The sequence below is a fragment of the Semicossyphus pulcher genome, unplaced genomic scaffold (assembly GCF_022749685.1).
Source record: "Semicossyphus pulcher isolate SPU_LCO1_2020_fin unplaced genomic scaffold, fSemPul1.0.p SCAF_6, whole genome shotgun sequence".
Taxonomy (NCBI): Eukaryota; Metazoa; Chordata; class Actinopteri; order Labriformes; family Labridae; genus Semicossyphus; species Semicossyphus pulcher.
Window position 1 is genome coordinate 18,001,178 of NW_027211737.1, and position 23,316 is coordinate 18,024,493.

At 44.0% G+C, this 23,316-nt stretch overlaps 1 protein-coding gene across 1 annotated transcript in view; it reads right to left on the reverse strand.

The window, feature by feature from the left end:
* Window positions 1-23,316, reverse strand: part of emid1 (EMI domain containing 1) — a 54,785-nt gene that overhangs the window by 2,587 nt on the left and 28,882 nt on the right. Inside the window, exons 4-16 of the mRNA XM_069683850.1 lie at window positions 10,005-10,094; window positions 9,842-9,903; window positions 9,598-9,730; window positions 8,807-8,851; window positions 8,595-8,702; window positions 6,454-6,561; window positions 3,172-3,261; window positions 2,689-2,741; window positions 2,537-2,599; window positions 2,390-2,434; window positions 2,125-2,169; window positions 1,971-1,982; window positions 99-183 (exon numbers count right to left, since the gene is read on the reverse strand). Of these exons, the coding sequence (XP_069539951.1) occupies window positions 99-183; window positions 1,971-1,982; window positions 2,125-2,169; window positions 2,390-2,434; window positions 2,537-2,599; window positions 2,689-2,741; window positions 3,172-3,261; window positions 6,454-6,561; window positions 8,595-8,702; window positions 8,807-8,851; window positions 9,598-9,730; window positions 9,842-9,903; window positions 10,005-10,094 (939 nt within the window). The remainder of the gene's footprint in view (window positions 1-98; window positions 184-1,970; window positions 1,983-2,124; window positions 2,170-2,389; window positions 2,435-2,536; window positions 2,600-2,688; window positions 2,742-3,171; window positions 3,262-6,453; window positions 6,562-8,594; window positions 8,703-8,806; window positions 8,852-9,597; window positions 9,731-9,841; window positions 9,904-10,004; window positions 10,095-23,316) is intronic.

The window sequence follows — 23,316 nt, forward strand, 5'->3', positions numbered from 1 at the left end:
CTCGCGACTGTGCATTGGGAGTTTGAGCCCACCCCCCCAAACCTACCCCCACCTTGACCCCTGCCTAAAGCTGACCCTGCCTCAGGCCTCCTACTCACCATGAATACCGATCATAGTCTCAAGGATTAAAACCCTCTCGGCTAAGATCTTCAGCGCCTCTCTGATCTGATGTATCCCGTCCCCCTGTGAAGATAGATACAGCCGTCAAGGTAAGGAGCACAAGCTGAAGAATTGCTCGCCAAGATGCAAGTCATATTTGTTTCTTTCAATACAGTTCAGCAGTTAGAAGGTTAAAAACAATCCACAAATCTGCCCAGCACTGTCAGACATATCTGCTCCCTGTATGTCTCTGTATCTTCCTCATTCTCTGGCCATGCTGCTAGATGGAGTCTAGCCATGCTGGGCTGGGCAGCATCAGCATGCACATCACAGACCAGCCTCATGTTGAGGACATAACACAGCTGGATTACACTCTTTCAAGGTTTTTAACTTGATCATGCTATCTGCATTCTTGTTGCTGGGTTGCAGTAAAGCCAGGCGCCACAGATTTCATTCTTAACAATGTGGTCACAAAATGACCAACAGATTTACATAGAAATTTTATATGTTTGTCAATAAAAGGATAAGGCATAGGCTTCCCAAGTCAAACATTCAAACATAACAGAAATAGTTAAAAAAGAAGTAAAGCAGACATCACAAGGCATGCAGAGGATAGCTGAAGCTTTTGGTACAGACATGAATGATTGTCACTATGAAATGTAACAATTAGCAAGTCAAACCAAGAACACACTTAGTGATTGAAGAAAAAAGGCAAAGTTGAACCCAGATATACAAAGTCTGATTCTGTTTTATTTTTAGCTAGGCTAGCTACTATCGCTCTATTAGCTTGAAATATCTCAACAATTTTATATGGATTGTCTTGATGGTTTTATTCAGATTCTCTTGCTAATTTTTAATAAGTAAATGTTAGCATGCTAAAAATCTTAACTAATATGGTGACCATGGCAAAACATCAACTAACACAGTCATTGGGAACATGTTAGCTTGCGCTACAGTTCAGCTAGCATAGCCGTACACTCTCAGTTTTGTTAGCAGGGAATTCATCCCAACATAAAGGAGTTACTTTGCCTTATATCTGTCTCACCAGCATTGTTATTTCACTCATTAGACACATTTTGTAGTTGAGTTTCACATCCAGAAAAGAAAGTTTATGTGGTGCAGTGCTTAAAGATGAAATCATGCAAGGTTGTGGGGCAGAGGGGGATAGCTGTATCCACTCCACTCACATCAGAGCACAACACGTCTAAACCCAACACGACCCACCACTGAACATATGGAGTGATTTGGCATATACATTTCACATATTTAATTTTTAAGTCAAACAAACTGATTAGATGTCAGACAGCACAGTTGGTTTCAAATACTCAAGTGTAAATTTGCTTTCTAAAGGAATTTTACTGTTGTTCTTTCTTCTTTTTACTCAGACAGAGCCTGTGCTTTGTGTTGTTGCAAGTCAGACATTATTTATTGTGTTTCATAAATTTGTATGTATATGCCAAAGAGGGATGCTGAAAAGGTGACTGTGAAAGGTAGCCATGGGGACAGTAGCTTGCAGAGGGAGTCAGACAGCTTTAGGGTCAAGAGGACAGTGTCGGGACAGGGGGCAGCAGTCCAGAGCACACCCCAAAGACCAACAAAAACAAAACACATTAAAGGTTTCACACAAAAAATCCGACATATCTACAGCTAAAATCATATATACTCATACAAATACAAGTTACACAGACACGTGACGACTATCAACAGGTAAGAAAGTATGGTGGTGAGAGAGAAACAGATAAACTGGGTGATTGTAAACAGATCCTAACCATAACCAGAGATGTGGGTCATGGTTAGACTTCATTTAGCTCACTGAAGAGACTGACTGCATCGCAAAGTGAACACGTGATGATGAAATAAAAATATCTTACATTTAGATTGCTCTTGTAAAATGAGAAAGAGGCAAGAAAAATTAGGGTTAGATGGACACATAGGAAATACTTAAAGCTCAAAAGGAATCTTAAACTTTTTAAAAAATACTTTGAACTAAAGGAAAAAAACCTTCAGTCTAAGCTACTTCCTTACCGGCAAGCCCTTCTCTCCCGGCTCTCCCTTCAGACCAGGTGTTCCCTGTGAGGAAACATCAACAACAGAGAAAAACTAAGTCTGAAGTCAAAACATTAATGAAAGCAATGCAGTAGTTTGCTCCAACAGGAACAGCTCAGTCCCTCTGACTCAGTGTGGTTTGTGGTGCTGCTGGGTAGTGTAGTTTACAGTAATATAACCAGCTATGACATGTGTTGATATTTTCCTGAATACACTTGTTAAGTCGGGTCATAATCCTGCTTACCGGCTCGCCTCTGAAGCCCCTCTCTCCTGGGTAACCTAGAGGACCCTGAAAAACCAGAGGCATGTCACACACAGTTTGTTTAGGTGTGTAGATGTGGAGAAAATGAAGGAGTCCTGCTGAATATAATGAAGCTCTGAGTGTACTCACTCTTTCCCCACGCTCTCCCTTCGGCCCCAAGGGGCCCTGCGCTCCAGGAGTTCCAGGTTTACCCTGAAATAAGTCCAAATGGAAATTTTAATTTGGGTATGATGACTTTTACCTCAACAAATCTGACTGTGCTGAACTGTGAGCGAGCTTACATTCTGTCCTGACGGGCCAGGAGGTCCTTCTGGGCCTTTGGGACCTGGTGGACCTGCACAGAAGATCACAAGATTCATATTAGCACCAAATATGTTTACAGGTTTTAAGAAATGTGAAGAGCACTGAGCCGACCTGACACATGTACAACACCTGCAGTTGTTTAGGATCAGACTATGAGCAGCTCACAGTGTGTGGACTAACTGTGAGAGTTGTTTTGTGCTTATTTACCTGATTAAAAATTAGGATTTATGCATATAAAATCAGCAGGCCTGAACCTACATCCTTCTGACAGAGATGATATGAGACTTAAATTACACACCAAAGAAAGTCTCATTGTGAAAGCTGAATGAAACAGATATTATCCTCGGTATCAGTGGTTATCTTCTGTTTTTTGTATGCTAAAGAACTTCAGATATTTGGGTTTCACAAACATGCGTAACACAAAGACTCTCTCTGCAGCACAGGCGTGGACAGAGACTCACCGATGGGCCCGGGAGGACCCTGAGGTCCTGGAACAGGCGACCCTCGTGAGTCATGGAAAGTGTTGGTGAAGAACGGGTCTTTTCCACGAGCTGTAGATGAGACAAAACGAGAGTGTTTAATGGGAGCCACTTTCCTGGCTAAGAACAGTATTTACAAACAGGAACAAGGCTGCAGAGCAAAGCACTAAGCAGTATGTCACTTATTATAAATGACCTTGTTGTTGATCTTGATGATGCTGTTTAGGTCGGCTTTTTTCAGTCAAAGATGAGTTATATTTATGAATCCTGAGAAGAAATTCTGAGAAGTGAACCTAAGAAAGTGAGCCTTCCAACAGTTGCACCTGTGATTTAATGAATAAATGTTAAAGAATTAACTTGTTTCGTGGTTTAATTTGTTTCACGTCGGCCAAGCCAGGCTGGACAGGCGCATCTAGGTCAAGCCAAGTTTAAGTAATTCTCATTAATGCGTGTTCACGGTTTTCTTCAAAAGACCACGGGGCCGATCGCAGATTCACTGATGCTGAAATGGAGAAGACGTGTGCAGCATACTTCACACCCATCGAGCAAGAGCTACTAATGGAAGTTTATGAAGAGGTGAAACACATAATCTGAATTGGTATTACTGTGCAATGGTGTAACATGTTGTGTCTGGCAGCAAAGTTCCCTTACTTTGTGTTATAACTCCTATCAATCAATGTTCAGAACAAACATGACATGGCTGTAAAAAAACATATAGGTTTCCGGCCGGAGTGACTGCTGACTGAACTGATAACTGGTACCAGGATTAATCAAGTCTGGCTGTTAGCTTGGTCTGGAGCAGGCTAGCTGCACAGAATAAATCTCCATGGTAACTTGTGCCACCTCTTTTGTGAAACCGAGTCACAACTAAATTCAGCAAGGATAGCTGGAAAAATCCCGCCTTAATCCGCTACCTTGGTTTTGTGAAATAGCCCCCTGGAAAGAATCTTTTGTGATTGCTTTGCACAACGCGATCCTGCTGTGTTAAAGCAGCCTGAGGCCCAATACCAATCATCACACTCACAGACTTTGAGGCTCATCCCCGCCCAGTGCGACCTTAGTGATGTGATAACGTGATTCACCGTGATGTTTTTATATTGAAGTAGTATTCAATAAAGTTCGAACAAAATAAAAACTAAATGTAAACAAAGCAAGCATGGACAGGATGGGAAAAACCTTAAATGAGTATATCTGTAAACGACAACATGTAGTTCATCACTGTGGTGGTTATATATGTCACGTTTTTAGGATGTTTAAGATTAAGGTTAAATATTCACAAAGGATTAAAAATAACACCTTTCTGACCTTTGATAAACAAAAACTGTAATGTAAGACACACACATACCTGCTGGAGGCTGGCTTTTTTTCTAATTATTTAATGGCACATCTTGTTTCCAGGCAACGTGTGATGTCATGCTAGTGTGTCCCATTCCTCTTTTCTATACAGTTCTCAGGTCCTTACAGACTCACGGACACACACGCAGCACGACTGACGTCATTAAAGTCTGTGAGGGTTCAGTGTTTAGGCTTTAGGGTGGAGATTGGGATTGGGTCTGAGAAGTCCTACTCAGGGAAACAAAAGCCATCTCTATTACACCGGAGTTACCTCCAGAGGGCAGTGTTTTCCAACAAACACTAAAACTCCCCTTAATGACTTCAACAGGGTAGTAAACTATACCAAAAAGTGTTTAAAAAGCCTGTCAGTTGGAGATCAGTGTTTCACATTCATTACAAAAGTTATGCAATATTGCATAAAAAAACAACATTTCCATATCCACAGAGTTACAGTTACAACTTCATGAGTCTGCAGAGGAGGGTCGAGAGGAAGAGGGTGGTGAGCGTGTTAGCGATCGAGGAAATGTGCGGTCATTGGGTCACTTTATGCTGACAGGAAACACATATCCAATAGCAGCATGAGACATCAGGAGATACAGGGAAGGAGGAGGAGGAGGAGGAGGAGGAGGAGGAGGAGGAGGAGGAGGAGGAGGAGGAGGAGGAGGGCTAGCAGCCAGAAACATCCTCCAGCTGCAAGAGCGTTGCACCCGCAGAAAGATCAGGACCAGAGATGACATCCAAAACAGGGGACGCTGTCTCTGTCTCCATTTTTACACACTTTGTTCATTTCCTACTAAGAACGCACGGGGATCTGAGGCTAAACATGATTTAAAAAAGCACATGGGAGCACACTAAAATCTGGCTTTTTTTAAACAACAGCCCTCCTCCCCTGTTCTGCAGAAGGAGGGAACCTCCTGATGCCGACGTAAAAGCCAAATAAGCCAGTGTTTTCCAAAGGAAGCTCAGCACAGACCACCCCCCCTCTTTTACGTCCCCTACTGTTACTTTGATGTGAAAGAAATCATCATGCCAACCTCAACCTCGAAAAACTTTCTCCACACAGGAACCCACAGCTTACAAATCTGTGTGCTGCATACTTTGTTTAACCGCTGAATCCACACATAAAACCCACTGATATGTTGACCTTGAAGGAGCCCGTGCAGCCTCCCCCCGTCTGTCTCTCACCCTCCCCCTGAGCTGTCTGATCGCCGGCCTACATCTGGAAGTTGTTGAGTGACATCAGTGATGGACAGGTTCTGATCGCAGCATGTGAAGTCTGTGTCGATCTCAGACTGTCTCTTCCTCCGTTTAATACTCTTTGATTTTGTTCTACTTGGCGGGTAGACAATAAGGAGCAAGTAGCAGTTAAAGGATTACCACCATCCTGTCTGCTTTTCATTCTCTTTGTTTCTTTTGTTCGTCATTAGTCTTAAAAGCCGTGGGAGCAGCAGGAGAGAACATGCCCGCCGAAGACATGAGAAATCAGCAGTTTGAAGTGTGTGTGAAAGCTGCGCCATGCTCCCTGATAACAAAAGCTTTCAATGAATTTGTGTACATGCATCAGAGAGGGTTCTGTCGGTACAAAGAGGACAAGTTGTCTAAACCCTTTATGGCTTCAGGGAGCTGTGTGAACAGCAGTAATGTCCTCAAGTGATGTCACATGAGTCAGCGTCGGTTGGTGCTGAAGATGAGAAATTTGAAGATGAAAAAAACATGGAGTGGTTGACTTAGAAATAAGTGAGCTTACCAGACCTCTGCAGCCCAAAAGGGTTGGATTGTGGGTAATGTAGTCCCCTTACAATTAAGATCTGGTTCTGGCTGCTTTGATTTTTAACTTTTTTACCTCTTTAAAGACTCTTACTGCAAAGAGTTCTTTTAATTGCTCAGTTTGTAATTGGCGTCATAGTGACTTAGTAGTCAGGCTCTTACCGTGGTCTGGATCTGGGATGTGGGCACTGGCCGGCGCTGGAGGCCCTGGAGGGCCAGGCGGGCCTGGTAGACCCCCCTCTCCTGGGAGTCCTGGAGGACCACGTGGACCTGAGAGTCGGGCGGAAAGAAACAGACATGAGGTGACAGATATGAGGGATGTCATAGCAGAAAAAAAAGATCTTAAAAAGTTTCCTCTTGAGAGCACAGAGGGAGCCTGGTATTGATAAATGATGTGATGAAAGAAGAATAAACTATGACAAAGACGAGAGAGGAAACAGATTAGATAAAGTGCTGAGTGATGCAACGTAACAGTGTCTGGCAGAAGTGTGTGTGCCTGAACCGGTCGGCTTTGTTGGTCTGTCATTAACAGGAGGAGGGTGTTTAATGGTCCAGTGCTGGGAACTCACCCAGGGGCATGGGAAAACTCAAATAAACACCATTAAACTCTGTAAAGTGTTACTGGCAGTGGTTCATTGTGAATTAAATGTCCCCTCGCTTTTCTCCATGTGTGTATCAGTAATAGCCTGTAGCTGGTGCATATGGGCCGCCCGGTCAGTGAGAGTGTCCCTCCTCCTCCAACAGGCTTTTATTTTGAAGGTGTGAAAAAAACCAACCAAATCTGACCTCATTGTTTGGACTCTCCTGAGGTAAGTCTGCCCCTAAACACCACCTCCTGCCCTCTGACAGACCCACACTCACCACCTCTCTGTTTACATGCTGATGCAACCGGAAATGACAGTCCACTAATTACTCCTTTGCGGGCTAATGTTATTACAGCTCTGATTCGACACCTCTGTGGGCCATTTTCACTCAGCCTCGGTAAACACCGCAGCATGACCGACTTTGTTTTGGCTGCAGCTGGGGAGACTGTAGGCTACAATCTGCGGCACAGTGGTTCAAATGGCCGATCAAAGTGGCCCTTTAAAATCTATGTGACATATTTGGGAAACATTTTTTGTTATGCCAGGAGAATTATGGTTCCCTGGAGGATGCTGCGTCAAAACATGAGTCACAGTTTGTAACACAACTCTGCTTTAACTTATCGGGACTCGTTGTAATTTACAATATCACATCTCCAAACACAATGAGTTCACTCTTCTCCCATCTTTCCCATAACCTCCAGCTCAAAACCATATTTGTCTACCTTCCAGCCCCACGTCTATCTTTCTCTTTGAAATGAAAAAATCAGCACAATAAGGAAAACACAGCTTGGGATGTAAGACACAGCGCTGGTTTTGGGTACTTATGAAGTAATGGAGATAGAAAAAACAATAACACCGCAGGCATATGGAAATCATAAGGACCTGGGATTTGTGTATATATAGCTCATGTTCACTGCAGATTGAAGTCACATGGCGCTTCTCGGAAAGTGGGTTTGTAGTTTAACTTTTGCTCTAAATCTCATCTCTACCCAGCAGCAGGCACAGAGCAGGGGTCATATGTACGCCTGTGCGGAGAGGAGGCACTCCCTTCACGATCCTGAGCAGAGGAACAACAGCCTACAGCCGGAGCAGATGTTGGGACACACTTATACCACCGTTTACCGTATTATCATTCATGTCACAGCTGCCCGTGGATCGACTTTTTTCCTAACAGCTCGTTTATTATTTGTACATAAAGTAAACTCAGAAAACACAGAGCAGATTTATGATTCAGTGTGCGTTCTGGTTGGGTTAGCATGAGCAGCAGCACATGTTGGGGAGTCTATTTGTAGTCAGAAAAACAAATGCCTTCGCTGCCCACTGAAACAGCACTTTGGGAAACATATGATTTTAAAAGCCAGCTAAGAAGAATGCCCGAATTCCAAACTGAGGGGCCGCTCCGACATTCACCGCTGGAGGGTCTGTGGGCTGACAGAGTGGTTAAAGAGAAAGACAAATACTCTGGAGAAGGACGTCAAGTGTCAGTCTTTTGTAGGAGATCTCTCTGATTTTTCCACTCTTGTTTTTCACAGGTCTTTGTTCAACAGTGAGCCACTCAAACGTCTTCTTCTACAGACAATAGATTAAGTGGATGGGCAAGAATACAACTGCCCAGCGCACAAATCTTTGAAGCATGGTTAATGACAAACTGGGTGAACATCTCCTAAGATAAGATTCACTGGCTTTTCTTAGCTTAGCCGCGAACAGTCGTCCAGTTACCTGCAGGTCCTTGCGATCCCCTCGATCCAGGGACTCCAGACGGGCCCCTCCCCCCAGCGTCCCCGCGAGGCCCACTGGGACCTGGCAGCCCTCGAGACCCGGGCTTCCCTAAGAGGAGGAAACAGTCATGAGTAATCATGAAGCCTTAACTGGTTTACATCTTACATGGTTTCACTTTCATCGACTGAAAGGCAACTATGGTTACAATTTACCTTCTCTGCCAGGGAGCCCATCTCTCCCCTTCTCACCCTGAGGACCTGTGATGGAAACAGAGAGGTGGCTTAATTGAGAAAAACTTAAACCACCTGGAGTACAGGTGGTGTAAGATGTTCCATGTTGTTCGAGCTGATTTAAATTTCAGTTCCAAAATATTAATTATATGCTCTATCGTTTTAAATGAGTCTACTTATCTTTGACTTCAAGGTGAATAAGTAAGATCTTGGTAAAAGGGAACTCGTCTGATTTTACACATTACATTCTGCAGGTGTAGGGAGCGCTGCACAAGTGGAAATAAAGTTGTATAAACTCTGTGTGGCTTCAAAGGGAGCTATAAAGACTGATAAACTGCCTTAAGTGTTGTCACTTGAGTGGGGACAACTTTTGGCTAAACATGTTCTCATGGAAGTGATGCTCTTTCTAAACTTCCTCTTACAGTGCAGCTGGGTTAGTGAACTCTTTGTGTTTTTAGCAGCAGCCACGGTCGACTTCCATGGTCCTTTCATGATCATGAGTGAGTTTCCTACCACCACAGAGTGCTGAATGAGCAGCACAGACAACTGGCCTCTTGCTCTTTGCTAGAGGAAATGAGTGTGTGTGCAGAGGAGGAAATAGGATATGAGCAGAGCTGAGCAGGTAGAGGGCAGGAAAAGAGTCGCTGCTCGTGGAGGAAAGCTGCAAAGAGTGATTTCTGACTCAATTATCAGAGCTCTAAACGTCACTTACAGGAAGAATGCAGTATATTCTAACTTCAGCCTTATTTATGGATGACACATGCTAAAGCTACCTGCAGGGCCCTGCTCACCAGGAGCTCCCTGAGCGGGCACAGCCCCCATCAGTAACGAGGCCTCTGGCGCAGTTCCTCCTTTACCCTGAAGGTGGCGATGTGACACGGAGGCCGGGGCGGAGAGTAATTGGACCTGATACCAAAACACAAAAAAGTAAAGTGTGGGTAATTAAACAATAAGTTTGTTTACTAAAAGGCTATCATAATTAATATGAATTCAGTGTCCGAGCGAGTACGGTCATACCTTCGCCTCCAGCGAGTTCAGCCTGTCACTCAAAGCTGTGATTCGACTGCAGTTCAGACAACCTAAAAACACAACACATCTCTCTTTACCTGCAGGAATCAGACACTTAAACATGTAGTATACCTTTGTCACTGTGTTGTAGTATCATGCTCCCAGCTCTTACTAGAGATGGACTCTCCTGTGCGTGCAGGCGGACGGCGTAGCGTTGATGGTTTCCTCACTGCCTCTTGAGCTACGAGCTGGTTCACTGCTTCTGTAACAGAAGATAAAGAGACAGAAAACAGACAGTTTTAGTGATTTCCTGAAAACATAGTCATTAAACCTTTATAGTAAACATGTGGACATGTGGACCACATAGCTGAAATAGCAGTTCCAGTTCTCACACACATCTATTTGCCCCATTATCTGTCTATCCACCAAAAAATGTATGGACATTAGTTCAGTCGCTTTTGCAATATGCTGATGACATTAAAGCTAAGAGAATAAGTTGCTAAGAACTCCTAAAGCACTTCTCAAACACAAGGATTTTTCTTTTAGTTATGTTATTGTAAGTTGTAAGACATTCTGGGGTTACTGCTGGTCTGACAAAGCGAGACGTCTGACTGGGTTCCGGGAAGTTGTAGGTGCCAAATCAGGAAGTAGATTTTCCTTTTCCAGAGATGTGGAAACAAGTGTTTGGAGGTGGCCACGGTGAATGGTTGTGAAGTGCATCTGACTTTATGAGAAACGCCAAAGTTGGGGAATATATATACTGTATATATGTATATATATGTGTATATATATATATATATACCCATATACACATATATATATACATATATACACACACACACACACACACACACACACATAAATATATATATATACACATACATACATACAAACATATATACATATATATATAATTTACATATATACACATATATACATACATATATACACACATATATATACATATACATATATACACATACATACATACATACATATATACATATAGATATATACACATACTTACATACACACACATACATACATATATACACATATATATATACACACATATATACATATAGATATATATATATATATATATATATATACATACATGCATACATACATACATATCTATATATATATATATATATATACATATATACATATGTATATATATATATACACACACACATATATATATACATACATATATACACACATATATACATATAGATATATATATCTATATATATATATATATATATATACATACATGCATACATACATATCTATATATATATATATATATATATACATACATATATACACATATCCACATATCCACACACTCTTCTTATGTGTAAATAATACCCCTTTCCCAATGCCGATTGTCTCTTTTCCCATTGCCAGTGAAGTATACTCCTTTGAGATGTTACAGTGGTTAGGTCTTTACTGTATCTATTACTCATTCAGTCTGTGTATAAACACTCGCCGCCAACAAATTTGGTATGATGGTCAAGCGCTACTTGGACGGAGACGGGCGGAATTTGTAGCTGAGACGACAAGGAGTCGCAGAAGTTAGCAACAGAGCATAACATTGCGATGGAAATGGCGCCAAGATTAGCGTGTCAACACGGGTTTTGTGTTCCCATCAATGCCGATCGGAGTCGAGGCGATAATTACCCGGGTCTACTGCAGGGTCATCGGACCCGGGTCTGAATGCCGATGGTAACCTTTCCCACTGAGCAACAAAGGCGGGTGTTAGTGGGTGATGGTGGGTTTTTTGACCAGTGGAAAAGTGGCTTAAGTGAAACCTAGGATATGGAATAATTAATGAGTCAATATTACTGTTTTGTCTGGCAGTAGTTGAATCAATTGTTTATATGCTCATGTTGCCATGCAACAAGGTCCCAGTGATATTTGCAAGGACTGTGTAGGGAAGGTCTGAAAAGACGACAACAGAAAACTGTCTGAACAAAAAAAAAGACAAGAAGAAAAACAGACAAGAAAGATGTCTCTGATTCTCAGCTGATGTGGAAGTTACACAGACTGTGTGTTGAGTGAAGATGTTTCACTGTGGGAGACACAAGGAATCACCTCCGTGCTGTTTCCCTCTGTGTGCTTCCTTCCTCCAGGTGAGCCTCTCACTCTCTGCCAGGAATAGCTGGCAGGAGCTTGTAGGGTTGAAGTAAAGACGGATGGAAATCAGCAGAGACAGTCGCAGCTTTTGTCTACGTCACATTTCCAAGAGAAAAACATCTTTGCCAAGTTGCTTTCCTTTAGCCTTGTGTCTTTACGGAGTATAAACTCTGAAAGCCGGGGAGAGAGGGCGTGTAGAGACAAACAATCGTCTCCTTGTGCTGACAGAAGGGGTAGTCTCGGCTCGCATTCTGTCTTGCCTTCATTTTATGAAGTGTGGGAGTTTGTGTTTGTGGGTTCTGGATGTTTAGAATGGGCAGACCTTTGTGGGAATGCTAGACTGACTCCTTTGTCCGGCCTGGTCTGGCTCTGGTCGGCCCAGGTGCTCCTGAGACAAACAAGAGGCTGGGTTCAGCACCTCATTAGCCACCAAGAAGCACGTCTCAGCTAAAGCAAAGGCCAAATGCTACGCTAAAAGTAGCCATAGAATAACACCTGCAGCATTATTCTTCTTAAACTTAGCTTATTGTGGGGAAGAAAAATAAACCTTTGGGAACTTAAGACAAGAAAACAAAACAGGTTTAGTGATAACCCAGAGTGAGGGGAGAGAGGAGTATGAAAAGTGCACATGGTTCGGGGTAAACTGAGACTCCTCAGCCTCTGTGCTCATGATTTCACTGTTTGGGGTTGTGGGTATTTCTCCGAGGATTACGAGTGTAGATGGATTTAAACCATGTAGGAGTGGATGTTTTTGCATGCGCTCTATATCGCAGAAAAATCTCTCCAGCGTTTCAACACAAACAGAGCTGAAGAGGACACACACTTTAATCTGCTCCTCACTGGACAGAGACAAAGAGGGAGGTGTGTGTGCACATATAAGGGACGTTTTCTCTGGAGCTGATGGCTGCATTCAATTACAAAGAGGGGCTCTGGATAGGAAATCTAGCTCTCGCCCCTAACAGCACCTCTTCTTCTCCCTCTAGAGTAAAGAACCTTCAAGCGCCAAGATCCCCTCACCCACACTCGAGCTATTGTATGAAGCATTAAGCCGACTTTGGCTCAAGGACAACTGTCTCCCACACACCCCTCTCACACACTTTCTCTCTGTCTGTCTGCAACAACACATTTTAAGTCCTGCAAGACCCCCTTTTTTCTTCTTCTGGGTCTCCCATGAGAGTGTGTGTTATCTACAAGGCCTGCAGCGTGTGTGTGTGTGTGTGTGTGTGTGTGTGCCTGAAGGCAGAGGAAGACTTGGATGCCTCTGGTATGATCCATGGCTCTCCTGGCCAACAATAACATCATCACAGTTAACGAATGCCCCCCGATAGACACGGCTCATTGTATCCCCTCTTTGTTCTCAGTGGGCTAATTGCCCCAGCAGGGGGGGTCGAAGAAATGTGTGAATGTATTTGACCTTTTGATCTCATGTTGCACTGGGCCACAATCAGTGACTGAGTCAGAGCTCGTCATTAGAGGAAAACCCCCGCGGAGAGTTCAGCGGGCCAGAGGCCGTCCTGACATCAGCGCTCTGTCTCTTGCTCCACTTTTTCCTCACACACACACACACACATACAGAGTTCAGACATTTGTGTACAAACATAATAATCTTTACCCCCGCTGGCACAATAATCCCACAGGAAAAGGAGGAAGATATGAGCGGGGGTCACCAGGAGAAGGTTATCTTTTCATACTCCATAATTGAGCCTGTGAATTCTGTGGATTATAACGGATGGTCTTTGGGATTGTTCATGCTCAAGTGCATTATCCTATGCACTTTTTATTGTGATGAAGGCTTTCTGTTGCAGTTGCTAAAGGCCTCAGGAATCCGGCAGTGACAAGAAAAAGCAAATAAGATTGTGCAGAACACGGATTTCAGACTGAACCGTTCTAAATAAGAGTTCATGTCGAGCTCTGAAGCCGTCCAAAAGTCAGCTCTTACAGCGTGCAGTCTTTTGAAGCTTGTAGCTGGGGGCTAAGGTTAGACAGACCAAGAAACTGTTTGCTGAAATGTGAGCAAACGGTCGGCCAAGCAACACATGTAGCCCCGTGAGCCTGTTTTTCCTCTGCTGCACATCGCTGCTCGACTGAATGAAAAATAGTGAAGGTGAGTAAACTGATCAGCAGCCTGTCAAAGTAAAGGAAAGTATGGATTCGTCAGTCCAATTCAACTATAAAATAATGGATATTAGTTTGTTTTATTATGTGATCATGTCATCAATACTCTGGCTGTGTATTCACTGGCGATTATACATTTCCTTCTCTTGCTCTGGAGGAGACCAGACATTGCAGATAGAGAGAGAGTTATCATCAGCTCGTCTGAGTAACACACCGAGTTTGCGAGCCAACTCCACACACACATTAGTGCCAAGTGTGAACAAGGCCGACAGGGGAAGCCCTCAATCTGAACTGACTGTATTTGAAAGAATGCAACAAGGCATTAGCAACCTTCTGTTACTTTAATGTTGTTAAATAATCATTAAAGTTATTAGTATTGGCCTTAAAACCCCACTTGGAGCTCTGCTGGGAGCGCCAGAGTGAGAGCCAAGGGAGCAATGACCACTGCAGCTGCACACTGAGGCGTGTGTACACGTGCTATTGTGTGGGGGTTTGTCTGCGTGCCTGTGTGTGAAAGTGCACGCTGGCTGTACTATTAATGGGCCAAGGTCATTCCTTCAGTGATATTCTCCCAGTGAAAATAAACCAGAGTCTCCTGCTAAGAGTCCAGTTAGCCCTGCCAGCCAGAGCCCTTAAACACACATCTCACACTCAGCTGCTCCGACGGCCTGATGCGCCAAGCTCATCACCTCCTGACGTTTATTTGTTCTCCGCTCCTGCAGAAAGACTCAGCAGCTTGCGGAGAGAAAGGCTGTGAGGACCTTTACGAATGAAAGAGTCTGCAGCGGAGGGTGGATGCTTTTGAAAGTTTGTCCGTGCCGTCTCCTTGAGTCTTACTGTGTTATCGAAAAGTTTGAAGATTCAGTGAGTAGATACAGTGCAGGGCCTGGAAGCGCACTCACACACACACACACACACACACACACACACTGAGCGAGCAGACACAGCAGAGTGTAAGGTCCTGATCCATCTCTGTCTGGTCAGTCAGCTGAGCTCAGCACTGCAGCTTCATTAGTGACCAGCTGCTGACAGCCAACCAGAGGAGGTGTTTGTCTCTGTCTCTGCACCGCCTTGGACAGACTGAAGACGCACACGCACACACACACATCCAGTCCATTCATCGAGAACACTGTACTCTTTGAAAGCTGCACAAGGTGTCAACTCGGAACATATGTTTGCTGAGCGAGCGTTTTCTTTGAGCTATTTTTGAATCCAAAAGAGACAAATTGGCGGCTGTGCTCCCTCAAACTTTCACTGTTTCATCTCAGAGATTTATTTTTCTAAAAATAAAAAAATATATATATACGAAAACCCATTAATGATATATTTTTTTGTCGTTTTGTAAAAGTTGGTGGAGGAGATACAGGTCTGAGTACTTTTGTGCGGTTGGTTCAGGCATGTTTTGATCTGTATGAAAGGAAACAGATCGTAGTGCTTGGACACAACTACAGCCATTAGTGAGACAATAAATCTGGCATGTATAGACTGTATGAAAAGATGGACGACATGACAGCTCCCTAAAAGTGAAGCCAAAACATTTGGAGCGCCCCCTCCTGGCTGGCTGCAGTATAGGTCATAAAGCCCGCCTCCTCCATGTTAACAGATGGGACATGAGTCAAACTATAAAATCAAAATAAACGTGAAATACATTTTTCTCAAATGTGGTTTCTGTCATCATAGTTAGTTCTTATCATTAGTTCTGACAAATTTATTTTTAATAACTTATTTGATGCTGTAAAAAGGATGATTGACAGCTCTGTTGACAAATCCGGCTTCTGCAGCCGATCTGTTCTGGATTAGCAGAGTAGAGGAGGAACAGTGAGAGGAGACGTAACTAAAACAATCATTACAGTCATTGAAGTTTGCACATGTGTGAACGTCTGCTTCAGACCAACACAAGAAGCTGTTCTGCTGTTAAACACGCCGGCGTGCAGGATCCTTGCCGTTTTTTAACGTGTGTTTTGGTTAGCGGAGGTGGCTACAGCGGCTCCAATTGCCGATCTCTACTGTGCAGCTCTGGCTCCAAATGATGTCACCATTGCAAGATGGCAGCGCCTGTCACTGGGGCTACTTGGCTTCAATTTTGTACAATTCGTGTAGATGGAGACACGTCGTCCATATACACTACCAGTCAAAAGTTTGGACATATTTTCTCATACAAGTGAATGGTTAAGTGTGGCCAAACTTTCGGCTGGTAGTGTATATACAGTCAATATTACAACAGAGAGACAATATACAATACTACATTATATCCTGAGCTGAGGTTTAAAATTGATTTCAATTGGTATCAGGAGAGAAAAGGATGTTTGACAAGAGGTGACTTTTCATTGACCGTCAGCTCAAACACATGTCAGTCTGTATTAAAGTGTATTAAACCCAAACAGCTGATTGGTCTCAGGCATCAGGCCCGCTGCAGACCTGCATCTGAACCCCCATGTTAACCGCACTTTCCCAGGGTCGCAGCTTTCTTTTATTAGGTGATTGCCTTAAAGGACACACTTCATCATTTCCTTCCCTTGGAATTACCCCTCTGCCTCCCCCCTCCTCCTCTCGGCCTGAGAGAGGACAGGTTCAGCTGAAATCACAGGTTAGAAGCAGCGCGACCTTGCTTCAACCACTGGTCAGATAATTGATCCCAGAGGAGCGAGCCTGAGTCCTCCACACTGTGTTCAGGTTGAAAACAAGTGCACCAAGGCGGCAGGTCTACATCTGCTCTGGTTTACAGGTCGACGTGAGGTGTTGCAAAGACCTGCTGCAAATGAGACCGAGCTCTAGCCTCCAGGACCCTGAGGTGAGAACGTGCAGGGTCACACACACATCGCACCTCGTCAATCAGCACGGACACTTGAACAGCACCTTAAACACACCCTCCACAGAGAGAGAGAGAGAGACCCCCATCAGAGGCTGGAAATAATTAATGACAGTTAGTCTGGTCACTGCACCTGAAGACATTATTTATGTGTGTGTACACTTTGAAGAAGATGTGAGGTATTTTTTATTTATTCAATTGTTAACCTGTTATTCTATACATCCACACAAACTGAGATAAATCCTGCAGTGACCGGCCGTGTTGTTTTGTATTTGGCCTGCAGACTCTCACATCAGTCCTTTCAGCTCCTCCAGCCCCTCCAGATGTGCTCGCACACACAGCCTATAATCTTTCCCAGGAAGGAGGAGGGTCTCCTGCCGCTCCTCCCGCCGCTCCTCCCGCCTCTCAGTGCCAGACGGGGCTGTCTGTAGCTCACCTTCCCTCTCGCTCACTCTCCCTGTTTTTCCAGCACATGCCTGCAGTGATGCTGATGGCACAGTGGGGTCTGCGTCTCCTCCCCTCCTTGGCAAGTGGTGGTGTGTAATTACAGAGCAGCGTCGGGGGCTGCGTGGTCTGACTGGTGGGGTGACTGCGGTCTGCTGACAGAGGTGTTTGTCTGGCCTGAAGACGTGTGCTCCCATTGGCATTGTGGGACGGGAGACTGGCCTTGCTGGGTGAGACCCCTCTGAACAGGATGCAGCTCTCACCTTCCATAACCTCCCTCCTGTCAGGCTTCCTGCTTGTTGTGTTTTCCAGAAGGTTCCATCATGAGACCCACAACTGTTTCAGAGACTGTGGAGAATACCTGCAGGGCTCCCGTAGATACTAATTACAGGAAAATTGAGCTTTGTTTCTGAATCACTCACCAGCTTCGCCTGTAATTTCTGAGCAGAGCGACCTGCCTCCGCTGTTCGTTAACCACTTGTTTTTGGGTGTAGCCGTGGTGGTGTTGAGTAACTCTTGGCCCTCTTATTGTCTGAATGTCCACAGCAGCAGGAGAGGCAGTTTGAGCCACAACACAGAGACACAATCTGCTGTTTTCACTCGCACGAGAGCATCAAAACATACAAATGGAATAACTCTCATGTGCTGCCGTCCCAGCAGGATCCAACAACAAAAGAACAACACGCTTAAGGCACAATGGAAACGGTTTTCTCAGTGCAACGAAAGCAAACAATGCTGCGGTCTGTAAAGCGACTAAAATTAGTGTGGGGCACATCTGTCGAAGTGCAGCGCGCTGATTTGATATAGTATGCGGTCGGGAGAGGCTACGCTGCAAATCCAGCCGCCAGTCTTTAAACGTTTCCTCCACTTGAAAGCAGCAGATGTCTAATAAAAGCATGCGGCCGCTCACACCCAACACTTTTTTATTAAGAGAGACACAATAACACAGAAGCACGATGAGAGCGGCTCCTCCCTCGTGACCCCGCTTCACCCTAATAAAAGCTGCTTTGTAAACTTTTCCCTTGGCGTCACTCTCTCTGTCGATGACCTCGGTTGGCATCTTCTTCAGTGATGTGCGACCCTTTTTTTCCCCTTCTGTGTCTCATGCGGTCGCCAAGGAAACCGGTAAAAACAGGACTCTAGAGCTGCAGACCAGGACATGAGTGGATGAAAAACACACACTCCTCTTCTTCTTCTTCTTCTGCTGTTTTAGAGTGGCAGGGAGGGGTCTGTCTTGTCTGTGACCTCTCCATATAAAACACTCCCCACACGCCGCAGCCATTAAACTACTCTCAGCCACAAACACGGCTGCAAGTGGCCCACAAACAATGGCTCTATAAACAGCACGATTAGGCCTCCACACATACACAAACTATAACTCATTGCTGCTGACTGCGCAAGATTTAGACATCATGCACGCCGCAGCGAGCTGTTAAACACTTACAAAGACTCTAAAATAAGCGAATCCCATCAACTTTGTATGACTGGTTTGGCTTCCTTTAAAGCCTAATTCTGCCTTATTACTCAGATCTTGCAGTATAAGGCTCTCATTTCTCATGGTTCTGACATCATTGTACTAACAGAAGACATTGCATAAGATCTGAGGACATTTCAAACCCTGCAACAATAATAGTCGGAGGCCAGTAAGACAAAAGTTTCAAGCTTTATTCTGCTGTTTCTTTGAGGTTAAAACAAAAAGCTGATCTGTGAGTAATAAGCCTAAACATGACTCAACAGGAACAACTGTAAAAAGTATTGCAGGTCTTCGTAGCGGGGTTGTTCTTAACTTTCCTCGTCCAAATAAGCTCCTCTGTTTGTATTAGAATATGTTTAATCACATGACTGTTTGTTCTCTCTGAGTCAGACTTCCTTCTAGCAACATCTCAGCCATTAACTTAGTGAGTACAGTCTTATTAGTAATAGGAAGGATGGCCAAACATGCACAATAAGACCAGTGTTTGGGTTGTAATAACTTGCATATTAGTAACACTCACTGGAAAGGGGCACTCTGGATATAAACACTTTTACAGAATCAATAGATTATGTAATAAATGGTTTGCTTAGTCGAAGCGTAATCTTTCCAGCTGTGCGTTTATTATGTTTTATTTGAAACATCTCTTGACAAGCAGGAAGTTAATATCAGACAAATCGCTGAACTGAATAACATGAAACATGGCGGCTTGTTGTAAAAAAAGTGTAAGAAATGTTAGGTTGTTTTTTGAGTCGGATCAGCTTTTATTTATGCGACACACTTCCAGACCCCGAGTGGACGCTACTTTGCTATATTCCTGCTGACAAACAAAATAAGCGAAACTCATAACCTTATTGGCCACAGTTGTGACTCGACATCAAAGGTAAGTGCTTCAAATAGTTACTAGTCTCATTACTCAGACCAGCCTCTTCCAAGGTGTGTGCAAACAACCTCAAAGATCTTATACATTAGCAGCTATTAAAGCCTGTACACAGCCCTCCTGTCCTCTGCTCACATTGATATATGTTGGCATATAGGCTTACTGGAAGCTACCATGTCCCTTTATCTTGTCACTTACTCCTACTTGTATAACAACTTACCTAATATTTCATTTTATTTATTTGATCTATTCTATTCTTGTTTTAATGGTGTCTTTACTTACTTTATTTGCTATTTTGTCTTTGTGCTGCTGCAACACCTGGATTTCCCCCCTGGGGATCAAGAAAGGATTATCGTCTCGTCTCGTATCGTCTCGTCTCGTCTCGTATCGTATTGTATCGTATCGTATCGTCTCGTCTCGTCTCGTCTCGTATCGTATCTTAGCTAGCAAGCACTTTTGAAGACCCAACATGTAAAGGAGACACTTTTTAAGTTCATGGAGGATACATATTCCCTCTTTTGGAGAAGTCGAACTACCGATTTTGAGCTACTGCAGCAACTTAACATGTCCTGGACAAATCGGTAGATTGAAAGCACCCTCGACAGCACAATGTACAAGCCGGCCTCTGAAGTGTCTTAAAGAAACGCTGATTTGAATCAATTCTGATCTCTCAGTTGTTACAAAAACTTGCTTCCAAGTGCTGTGTTGCTGCCAAACAATGAATAATATTGAAGTTTTAGAGACAGGACTATAAGTTGTTCAAGAAAGTTTTGGAGGTTAAAAAACATTGTAACAGTCGGTTGCAAAGACTAAGAAATAAAGAGGTGTTTAATTGATCGTTTGCCAAAGGAGCAGCAGAGGAGAGGTGGACTTTACACACTGCTGCTCTCTGCAAAATCATGCTGCTGCATTCCTGGCCGGCAGCCCCTTCACTCTGACCATGTTCATTACCATACAGAGGTGGACGACGATTCCGCTCTCTGGCCAGAGCTGCAGCCGAGCGGAGCGCGGGCCAATCCACAAACATCCAGGTAAACATCCTGCCCCACGTCCTGCGCTAAACACAGTCAGCGCGAGTGAGTTCATCTTACTGTTTGAGGGACACGTTGCGTCCAAAACACGGTGTATTTGTCCAAGGTCGGTCTGAACGCACACTTATTATTGCTTAGAGGCCTGCTGCCACACCATCCCTCCTGAGTGTGTTTGAGCACACATTAGAGATGCTTTTCAACAGCTGATACTTTTCCTTAGCCACCCATGTAAACAATAAAAACAATCCTCTCTTAACACCACGCAGCAGGATCCATGACAACCAAACACACAAAGCTCCAGTCGAACACAACGACCGTGATAGTGACTGCACTCGTCCGTCCAGAGCCAAGACATGACTGCCAGACTGTAGCTACTCCAACTCCCTCCAGGACCATATTCTGCTTCAATAGCAAACCATAAAGCTGCCTCACTCTGCAGGAGTATAAATGAGCTGAGAGCAGTGACATGTGTGGTAAGAAGTAGGCCCAATCTATTGTTTCATTTTCCTCATGATTCAGCTTCTCTCGGAGAGCATCGTCCGTTTCCTCCTCCATAACAAATCATCGGATTTGTCCGTCTCCTCTGGGACGTCTCATGTAACACCCTAATCTCCATTCTGCGTGCATAAGTTTGGATTATTCTGCAGTGGAGGTATTCGGCCCCGCTTGTCAGGGTGGAAAACATTGCATGTAACAAACTGAACTGGCAAAAGAAAGCTGTTTCACCACTTTTAACTGGGACAGAGACAGACGGGGGAGTCAGTGAGAAGATATGTTATTTGCAACATCCTCTCATCAGATATTCCCCCTGTCGCTGTAAACATGCTTCACTGCCAATGTAAACAGTCTGCAGGAACATAAACTGAGGTCCCCTCTGAGTGTCACATATTCAAGAATTACACGTTTATTAGTGTCGTTAAAATGACGGGATTGTGTGAAACGATGTTCAATGATGGGATGTTGAAATGCTTTTACAAACTCAAAGGGAAAATTAAATTCTCTCAGGTCAAAACCAAGAAACCCCCAAAAAACTGAGGGCCTCAGGCTGCATCCACACGGATATGTTTTCAATAAAGAACTTTTGCTATGTTTGCACCGAGTGCGTCCTGAGTTTCAAATGCCTTAAAAGAAGACTTCGATGCTGCTCACCCCGTTTGACTTTGAAAACTTGAGGGTTACATTTATGATGTTCACTCCTGGTTCGGACGTTGTGGGCCTTTCTGTGTGGAGTTTGCATGTTCTCCCGGTGCATGCGTGGGTTCCCTCCGGCTTCCTCCCACAGTCCAAAGACATGCTCGTTGCTGGTTAATTGGTGACCCTAAATTGTGTCAGCCCTGTGATTGACCAGTTCAGGGCGATCAGTCCAAGGTGTACCCCGCCACCTGCCCAATGACAGCTGCGATTGGCTCCAACCCCCCGCGACCCTCAAAAGGATAAGCAGTATAGATAATGGATGGATGGATGGATAAACTTCTCCTAACAATTAAAAATGTCCAATATTGCAAAGAGAATACTCTGGATGGATGGATACTATACTAATGGATGGCTGGAGACAATGCTGGCTTCCTGATTGGATCTTCTCGTTGTTTGGAATTGTCATGTGATCTGTGTTTTCAAGGGTGTAAGTGTGGAGTGAGATTATATCTGAAGTGTTGTACCTCTGATTTGCAGCCCTGTATGCCTCAATCGAGGTACTTGTTGGATCAAGGAACATAATGATGTCTAAATGTGTTTGTCGCTCTGAAACCAACAATGGGACAAGCCTTCAAGAGAACCCTGTGGAGTTTTAGACCACTAGGAGCGCTGTTAAGTCGCTTTTAGGAGTGTTGTTTATATCTCATGCATGTGGACAAGGATGCACGAGGAAATGTCATACTCATTCCTGCTGTTTTCTCACTAGCATGACAATGCTGTGTTACTTTATGAGAGTAGCTTTAACAAATATTTGAAGATGTGTGCAGCTGTAAAAAAGTGAGCAGGATCTGAACGTCTCTCTTGCATTAGCTTTTAGAAAAGCATGCCTTCATTTGCAGACTCACTGCGTGCTGTCGTAACTATATGAAAGATAATGGGTGTCAACACTTGGCTTGTGCAAACTAATTTGGTTTAAGCTTACTGAACCCTTTAGGCTTCATAGGTTCTTGCAATATATCGCTAGAGAGACCAACAGAGCCGTATGTGCACTTAAAGGGCCATAACAGGCTCCCTGACAGCAGAGATGTTCATGCCTGAGAGGAGAGCAGACATGGAAGTCTGGCTGATAAAAGCACAGCCGGCCGTGTCTGTGTGTCGGACATGCTGCATGTTTGAAGCAGTCCTTTGTTGTGGAGATGGCTGAGTCACATATAGTGTATCAGTGAGACACAGGCCAGAGCCCCTAATTTAGACGGCTCATATTCTGTCCTCAAATAAAAACTTCCAAGAGAGTGACGGTAAAAAGCTACCAAGAATTCTCCTATGTAAGAGAGAAGAAGACACCATAAGATACTTCCATACGCTCGTTTGAAATCTTCCGACCGACAGCGCATCGCTCTATAACATAAGAAAGTTAAATATGAGTCTCCCAGCCGTGGCAGAGCGCCAGAGTCA